This window comes from Cyprinodon variegatus, unplaced genomic scaffold (assembly GCF_000732505.1).
Source record: "Cyprinodon variegatus isolate N-32 unplaced genomic scaffold, C_variegatus-1.0 Scaffold800, whole genome shotgun sequence".
In the NCBI taxonomy this organism is placed as follows: Eukaryota; Metazoa; Chordata; class Actinopteri; order Cyprinodontiformes; family Cyprinodontidae; genus Cyprinodon; species Cyprinodon variegatus.
The window spans coordinates 273520-282697 of record NW_015151253.1 but is presented as its reverse complement, the minus strand read 5'-3'; the positions used below and the strand labels follow the sequence as shown (position 1 = coordinate 282697).

Here is a 9178-nt window from a genome sequence, read left to right as displayed (position 1 = left end):
TATATATAAAATAAAAGTTTAGGTGTCATGACTAAGTGGGGCTGAGGCTGTGTTCACACTGCAGGTCTTTATGCTCAAATCAGATTTTTGCAGGAATCTGATTTGTTTTGTGCTGTTTTCCCCATTACCTCTCAAATGATGCTTGTATCTAAACTCTGTTTACGGCTCCACACTGACCTGCATGCATATAAAAACAGAATAACAGTGATCACGGAGTAATAGCTGTTATGTTTCAACTTTAAAAGGCCATTATTTAACTAAAACTGTGTGGATACAGAAACACAGTCTGGAAATGGTGGAGTCAATACTTAAACTACTTCACAGAAACTGAGTTCATTCTGAACTTCATGTCAATAAAACTTTTTAATCAGATATAGTAGCGCCTCTCCTATCAACTTTACTGCAGCAGTCTTGATGCAATCCAATGTATTAGACCAACAAAAGCAAACGGTCACATGCTATCTAACCTCTGTAGCATTTTAAATTCCTCTGGTTGAATGGTAGAAGAAACACAAACCATTTCCCGTATCATAATGGCTTCTGTAAGCCTTTCAGTTAGACCGAATAAAGTTAGCAAGCTCTAAGGTCTTGATGTGTCTTTGCATTGCAAAAACATTTTGTAAATGAGTTAAAAAAAATTCTTAAAATAAGTATATCTACAATTTATTTGAGTAGGAAAATAAGGTGATCTGCAAAACGAATAAGCATTTTTACCTTTAAAATAAGATAATTAAGAAACTGCAGGTGTTTTTTCTTATTTTAAATGTAAATTGTCTTATTCCATTTGCAAATTGTTTCATCCGCTCAATTCAAGAAAAGATTAACTTATTTTCAGAAAAAATTTCTTAGATCTACATCTTTTGCAGTGTGTGCATCATTGTAAAAGCCGAAATATGAACATGCGCTGCAAAAAAATGAAATCTCAATAAGTCATTTTTTTCTTAAAATAAGCTCATTTTTCTTGAATTGAGGAGGTAAGTGAGACACTTTGCTATTGGAACAAGACCATTTACATTTAAAATATGAAAAAGTAATTGCATTGTCTTATTTCAAGTCATAATTTTTTTTTTTTTTTTTTACATTTTACAAATCATCTGATTTACCTACTAAAATGAAGGCTTAATACACTCATTTTAAGAATTTCTCACTTCTTTCTAGTTTGTTTTTGCAGTGTGTCAATTTTCTTGGAAATCAGTGTATTTTCCCTTGATTTAAGCAGGTAAGTAAGAAAAATTCCCGATAAAATAAGACGATTTGCATAAAAAAACTTTATGAAAAATGTATAAATAATAATATCAGTGGCAGAGGATATTACATATCTGCTTAAATTCAGGGAAAAAACACATTTTTGGGATAAAATTTACTTATTTTAGATAATTTTGTTCTCAGGGTTTCTATCCCAGCTTCTTTCTTTTTTGGTAACTGCTGCCATTAACTGCTGGATGGCATAAAAATGTGACAAATTCGATTAAAAAAAAAACTATGTCAAAGTCACATCTAATTGGTCGTTCTGGTGTTGCATTCCAAATGTCGTATACGGGTCAGATCTTATTTTTCACTTGTTTAAAAAACAAAACAATGAAAGGCATTATAAATATTAATATAAATGTTTTTTTATTGTTTGAGGGATATTATGTACCCGTTTTCTCCTCAGTTACAGTTTTTTTTTAACATAACATCTTATCTAGTGGCACAGCTGTGACATCACCCTGACAGGCACACTAAAAAAATAAAAAATAGAAAAAGTGCAGGTATGTAAACATTAATCAATACAACAATACAGAATACAAAATAAAACAAATAAGTTAAAGAACCCCCAACTTTGTCGAATACAACAGATCTTTCATCAAAGGTCAGTTTTCCCATTCACTACTTCATATCAACATTTCCTACCTATTTATGGCTATTTCCTACTTAGCTTTATTGTCTGTAAACAAAGGACTTCAAACCCAAATACTTCAAGCAAAACTTCAGGTAAGTTTATAACTCATGTTCAACCTGCGAAAATAAATATTGCAAGTTTGTGTGCTTCTGCCAACCTGACATTTCACCAGAAATTTGACTGATGAGCAGCAGACTACTTTTTTTACCTTCTGGTTGTCGTTTGCACCTCAAATTTGCGGAACTTGTTTTTAAACAAAGAGTTGCAGTGCTTTATTTACTTTGAGAACCCGAACAACACTGTTGGCTTCCCTGGGCTTGATTCTGTGGAGCTTAAGGTCTTAAGGTAAGGTGAGACGAAGATCCGGATCTTATACAGAAGCAGGGGGAAATAACGTGCCAATGCCATTTTTTGGCCGCGATACTATACCCGATACCTGTCTGTGCAGCATTGGCCGATACAGATACCATACCGATACCATCTTTTTGAAATTGATGTGTGTGTATATATGAAGAACTGCAAATTACTTGGATGTAAAATAATTGCCATCATGGCTTTGTCAAGCTGCTGCTTACCTTTGTGAAGCAGAAAAAAGACTAATACAAAGTGAATCCAGTAGAACTTTTTATTCCCTACCTGGAATGGTTGACAATAGTTGAATAAACTTTTGGTTCTCAAAATGGTATCTGTGCGCTATTTGTTGGTACTTGCTGATACTGATACAACAATTTTAGTGCTGGATCGGGCCCCCATCCAATAATGGTATCAGCATGGGCGCAACACTAGAAATGACAGAAAGAGCACCAGAAGCATGAAGAAGCAGCCGGTCGGAGGACCGGAGCTAGGGTCTGTGAGAGGCGGAGGCTGGCAGGTGACTGTGCTGGAGATAAGGGAGGATGACAAAGAGTCCTTCTAGGGCTAAATCAAAAAGATTTAAATTCCACCTGCAAACCTCTTAAGGGCATTCCCTACTTAATTTTTGTCAACATTGAATTTGCCAAAAGCTTGTTATCGCCTCAATTAAATCCCTACCTTTGTCTCTCTCACCATGTATTGCTCCTGAGTTACCCTCTACATAGAGGTACCAGCTAAATCATTTGCTCTGGACACAAAATTTGCCTTCGGTGTGATCGCACTTTAATGCTACGTTCACACAGAACACAAATTGAGCATTGAAAAAACATCTGCTGCTTCATTTTTTATGCTCGTCCAAAATAATTGAGGTGCGTCAAGTACAGAGTTTACAAATGCTACTAATGCTTGTGCTGCTCCTGTGTTCAAGGGCTGAGTGGCGTTGCTATATTGGTGTGATAAGGGGATAAAAAGAAGTTTTAATATGTTATTAAGTGAAAAAGTACAAAATATTGTCTGTACAGTCAGTTCATCAAGATTACGATACTGTCTTAAAATATCATTTTGCCTTTAGAGCCACGCAGATCCCCACATACCGGTGGTAATTGGTAAGCTGTCACCAGAAATTTCAGCAAAAGCTGCCTCAAGCCGGCACCTCTTGGGGATTTTTCCAGCGATGTGTCGATCTCCCTCCCACCTCCCTGATCAGTTTTTCTCTTTGCTTGATGTGACTATTGTTGATGTGCTTCAACCATAGATTTTTCATGTAAACCGACTACTTTTGCTGCTCAGAGCGCTTTCGGTGTAGAATAAGGAACATAGAATAAGAAATGTCCACAACTGAGATAGAATGACACAGACTGTAAAGGTCTGGAATAATGAAGGGGTAAACCAACCTGCATCTAACCTGGATTTGGCTACTTGTTTTTGTTGATCAGATTCCCCATGCGCTGCATTAGTCGCCCCAGTTTGTTATCAACGCCCCCTTGTGTTTGATGTGTTCGAATTCCATCGCCACGTCTGTTCAGGGACAAACTTTTCACTTTTACGTCTGAGCTATCTGCTAACCTCCCTGTCCTATCCAGAGAGCCGTTTTCATTCCCAATCAGGTACTCGTATCGACTGTAAGCTTTTTCTTTTTTAACCTGAGAGGCCGAAACTGCCTCGGTGTCCAGAGTGCTCCTCGAGCCTTGGTCTTGATCTGATGAAGGCATTGTCTTTCTTTTGCTTGATCGCTGAGGAAGCTTTGAGAAAGGATATTTCGTTTTTTCTGGCCCACTGAGAGAGTTTTGTGAGTTTGACTTTTCCGCTGACCGGTCTGTCTTAATCGGTCGCCCTAAAGATGATGTTTTAGAATGGTCCATCTGGAGTACATGGCTAGAGTCCAAAGTGTTCTCGGGTTTCAGTGAGGTCCGTTGGAGTGACCTCTCTTTCCTTGTGACTTTCTTTTCATTTTGTGTAGGGTGAGGATTACCTGGTGACCTCATTGGACTCATTCTCTGAAGTTCTGACCCTTTCTGCTGGCTCTTTGTGGGATCTCTTTGAGGCTCAACCGGGGGACAGGATCCTTCAGTGCTGATGTGAGCTGATGTGTTTCCTTCTCTTGGAGGAGGTGAGTCTATTCTGTTTTGGATAAAGCCGTATCTTTCTCTGGCTTTATCGTTATAATCTCTCTGAAGAAGCCTCTCATGTGTAGACCTTACATCATGGTTGTCTCCAAGTACTGATTCAATGCCAGCATCACGAGAGTTTGATGCCTCTCTCTCCTCTGGAATCTCACTCAAAGATTCCATCACCCTGGAGTGCCGGAAACTGCCAGAAATCAAATTTGAGATCTTAAGAGTTGAATCGCTCAGTTTCAAACCTAATTCAGCATCAGACTGGGCCCTGTCTAGAGGGAGGTTGTGCCTGTTTTGCATCTGCCCACTCCTTAACTCTGTGCCCATTTTTATATTGCTGTGAGAGAGAGAGCGTTTAGCATCAGTGATCATCGGCTCTGTTTCGTCAGCTTCAATGTAGAGTTTGCTGTCATTCACACCGTTACTGATTTCGGTGTGTGGGTCCATTTCTACCCCCCTTGGTTTTCCATGAAAAGGTCTCATATATTGTGGCTTGTCTGTAGTTGAGCACATGGACCACAACGATTCCTTGCTTTGCCTGAGATCTGCATGCCCCTGCAGACTTAGCCTTTTGTGCCGCATTTCCTCAATCCTAGACCTGATGTCCATGGATCTGCTCTGAATCAGCTGTGACTGATATTCATCTAAACCAGTTTGACTGCTATGTGGAGATATCATTGGGGATTGTACATAGACATCAGGAGGCATGTTACTCTCTGTAAAGTATGCATCCATCTTCCATTTGTGAAGAGATGTCTCCGAGCTGTACGGTATCAGATTCTGGTCTGCACCATAGCGAGTCTGGTGCCTGAGGTGCTGCTGAGATGCCCTGTTCAATTGATGCACATCCCTATTTTGTCTCTGAGCAACAGGAACTCCAAGATTTCTTGTTCCCATTCTGAGCCTGGTCATAGAATTCATTTTCACCGGTTCTCCACTATAGTTTTGACCTCTCACTAGGTCTCCTGTGTCTGTTAAGTGGGACTGATGCAGCATCTCCTGCACACTGAGGCCTCTGTTTAACACAGCTGCATCATTACGCCTGTCGTGGATTCCACCTCTCGTCTTAGGTGTTGGTCTGGATTTCATGTAAAGGTTGAGAGACAGCTGACTGGACTTTGGGTATGTAGACAAAAGACTCCCACTGGGCAGAGCTGAAGGAATTCTGGAACGGCCGTATAATCTTCTGAACTCCTCATCAAATGTGGAAACCAGTTGGCCAGTGACAACTAGGACCATACTCAGGTTGATCTTCTCAAATGACCAGGTGTAGCTTTAAAAAAAAAAAAGACAAACTATATGAAGGAACATAACATAAGATATTGCCAGTACCTTTGCACCATCTGGACCTACAGATGTAGCCAAAAGTTATAAAAATGACACATATATTAATATTCACAAAGTCTGCAGCTTCGGTTTTCATAATGGCAATTTGCATATACTCCAGAATGTTTTGAGGAGTGATCAGCTTAACTGCAGTTTATTGGAGCTAACATTATTTCTGCATTAAAACAGGTCTGGGTGTTGATTGGACAAGACTGGAGATCAATCTGCGAGGATTGAATTAGAATTACAGACTGGGCACTTTTAAATAATGATGGTGCTTGACATCACTAATCATCTTATGTCAACCATGATTAACTGCAAGGAATTCCATGCAGTCATCAATACATTCCATCTAACAGGGAGGTTTAGAGCAGCTAGTAAGATCTCATCTGGGCAACCATCTATTTGATTATCATGAACTTTAAAGAGAGGGGTTAATTTGTTGCCAAAAAAAGGCTCCAGAGCACATAGGAAAGTCCAGCAAACGGCAGTATTATCTCCTTATTATCTCCTTAAAGCTGTACGATATTTTCAATCATTGTACTCAGCTACAGCTTAAACTGTATGATAAAAATGCAGGGTTTAAAAGTCCATAGCTCACATTGTATCATCTAAAGGGCAGATTAGACTTCTTCAACCGCGCACATCAAATGTCGCTTGGGTCTGGTCGCAAAATGGTTTTGCTGGTATACTTCTGCACCGACGATCTGGAATTTCTAGGGATGCACAGCAGTTTCCCACCAAAGGGGGAGCGTATTCGAGAACTCGCAAGAACTTTAGCAGATGGTCACGAGAACTTCGTTTTGGCAGAGACCTTGGCATCTTTATATAATGTGTCTGAGGCATCGTACAAGTAGTTGTACTTCCGAACCTCCTCGATTAACCTTTCGTTGTAGTTAAAAATGGTGCGCCCCAACATAGAATCCAGAAGGACGACCACATAGACAGCCGGAGAGGCATACTAAGGACCAATCACAGCTCCTTTTTGTCTGTGCACTTCCACTTGAGGTCTGCGCGGGTTTGCGACCGTCCGACACGTTGTCAGGATCTTTTGAGGTGCACAACAACGGTTGCAGAACCTTTGCGCTGGGGGTATGGTAACGAACAGAGAGATTTGACGGTGGCAGAGGCTATGCGTCAGGAGCATAAATTTGCCTTCACACTGTACAGCCCGACGCTTGGATGCGATCTAACTGCTAACACTGTACGTTGATGAACCACATGTCTGACTCATCGCAGAGAGATGGCACTGGTTAGAGTTGTCAGTCTGGAAGAAGAAGGACTCCCTTGTTTGCACATAAGCAGTGCGTGAGGTTCTGGTAAATCAGATCGTAGAGACTTGTAACTCTGCGTCAACAGCAGGACTTGTTCAAGAACACCTTTTGAGGCCGGGTTAATTTCAAACATGTTTGGATTTATCCCAACCTTACGATTCCTGATCGGGAGTTGGTTTTCAGTGCCTAATCTCCCTTCGTTACCCTCTGTATACTAGAGGACACAGGATGTGCAATGAGGCTAAAACTCGGCTCCATCCAAAAAAAATCTTGGACGACTGGAGAATTGGTAGCCTGGGTGCCATTCCGAACTTAGTCCTGCCCACAACGTTTGAGGTCGGGTAGTTCGGTCTGGAATTGCTCAATAGTAGCGCAAGTATGCTCACACAATATCTGGCGGGCCAATCAAATTCTCAGGGCGGTCTTTATACGATGATGGACAGATGATCAACAGTAACGTAATCAACCACATCACCAAAGCGCGCTTGGGTGACAACAACAATGACGGCCGCTGGAGAGTTGAGGTGAGTAGATTCTGCTATTAGGTCTGTTCTAGAAGATATCGACAGCAAATTAATTCTAAAAGAGGAACAGAGAAACGCGATCAAGGCTCATCTTCTTATTCTAGGCGTGCAACTGCACGCTATGATTTTTGTTGACAACAACTTTGCGTCACTTAACATACGTCACGCACTCCGTTGCGCTTATTGGTTGTAGGTCTATCCAATTGAGTGCAGAGGCATTTTTTTCCCTGGTTCGTTCGAAACACGCCCTATAATCCCAGCTCTATGGAGCAGTATCAGACTCATATTCTGACTAGAATTGAGTAGGACTACGTCAGGCTAGAGAATTGGCCCAAAAAGGGCAAAAATATGTATGCCTGATTTAAGTAGTTTCCGCTGTGGGATCGGGCCACCACCAGTGCAAAGCTTACTCAGCAATGGCTCCAGGCAGGTTTGAGTGCCAGAGGTTTGAATTGAGGAGATCTTGAAGAGATCTTAAATAATTGTCCATAGGCTCTCGATACTTGTGAAATGCTTGTAATGATATTACCATATACCAAAAAACATCTGACAAAAACACATAAAAAAAAAACAGAAGCAACAGAGCTAGGGAAAATGTGATATTTTGACATTCTCAAAACTTTTGGCAACATCCAGTAGGGTAAACCAGAACTAACCTACCTGTACGTTCCATACAAAACCGTCTGGCAGTCCAACAGAATGAACCTCTGTTCCATACTTCCATGAAACTTCACTGCTGATCGACACTGGTACTGCTCCCCCTCAACAGTCCGAAGACGAAGGTTCTGAGAGGAATAGAAGTTAAACAAGATTATTTTCCAATAGAATAACATTGAAACAGTGATCATGTTTTGTGATTTTATAGTCACTGTTAAGGAGAAAATCTGCAGAATCAGTGTGTCAGGTTTTTTAGGATCTCTGATTTCTATAGTTTTTATGGAATTTACTTTATTCCATTATTGTTGCAAACAAATAACACATTTTGTAAATACAATTAAATAATTATTTAAAATATAGTAACAAAATCTTTAAAAAAATCTTTCTATCTTTAAAAAAATACTGAAAAAATATTTGAAGAAATAAAATATTACAAATAAATGTTAATAATGTGAAATAACAAAATCTGAGAAAGCAGCAAAGTTATTCTGAAAACCTTTTTTTTTGATTGAAACAATTTTCAAGTTGTGATTTCTGGATTGCATTTTTCTTTTTTCAATTGCCAAAATGTGTTTTTTCTTCTCAAATTTCCAAGTTCATTATGTGCTTCTCTATTGTAAACATAATGGAACAAAATTCACTCCCTATAGTTTTAGCCATAGTTATTAAGAGCTACTGTGGAAGGTCCATAGAGCCACTGCAGCTCCAGAGCCACATGTTGCACAACCCGGGCCTAGACTGAAGCAGATACATGATGATCTGATGATTATGCTCTGGATTTTGGAGTAAAATAGCATCGTACATATAATCAAGTTGGCCCTTTTACATGATAAGCAGGGCTCGATGTTAACCATTGCCCGATTCGCCCGCGGCAAGTAGTTTTTATTGGCGGGAGAGTACAGATTTCATTGCATTTGCCCGGCGGGCAAGTGCAAAGATCGCAAAAAAAAAATTATTTATCACTCAAAATAACTTTAAAATCACCGACATTCTCTGAAAACGACCAACAAGCATTGCCGTCGTCATCTTTGTTGTTTTGTACAC

At 39.9% G+C, this 9178-nt stretch overlaps 1 protein-coding gene across 1 annotated transcript in view; it reads right to left on the bottom strand.

Moving 5' to 3' along the window:
* Nucleotides 1–2881: 2881 nt before the first annotated feature.
* LOC107098677 overlaps nucleotides 2882–9178 on the bottom strand; it is a 20035-nt gene continuing 13738 nt past the window's right edge. Inside the window, exons 4-5 of the mRNA XM_015396462.1 lie at nucleotides 8138–8262; nucleotides 2882–5626 (exon numbers count right to left, since the gene is read on the bottom strand). Of these exons, the coding sequence (XP_015251948.1) occupies nucleotides 3652–5626; nucleotides 8138–8262 (2100 nt within the window). The 3' untranslated portion in view covers nucleotides 2882–3651. The remainder of the gene's footprint in view (nucleotides 5627–8137; nucleotides 8263–9178) is intronic.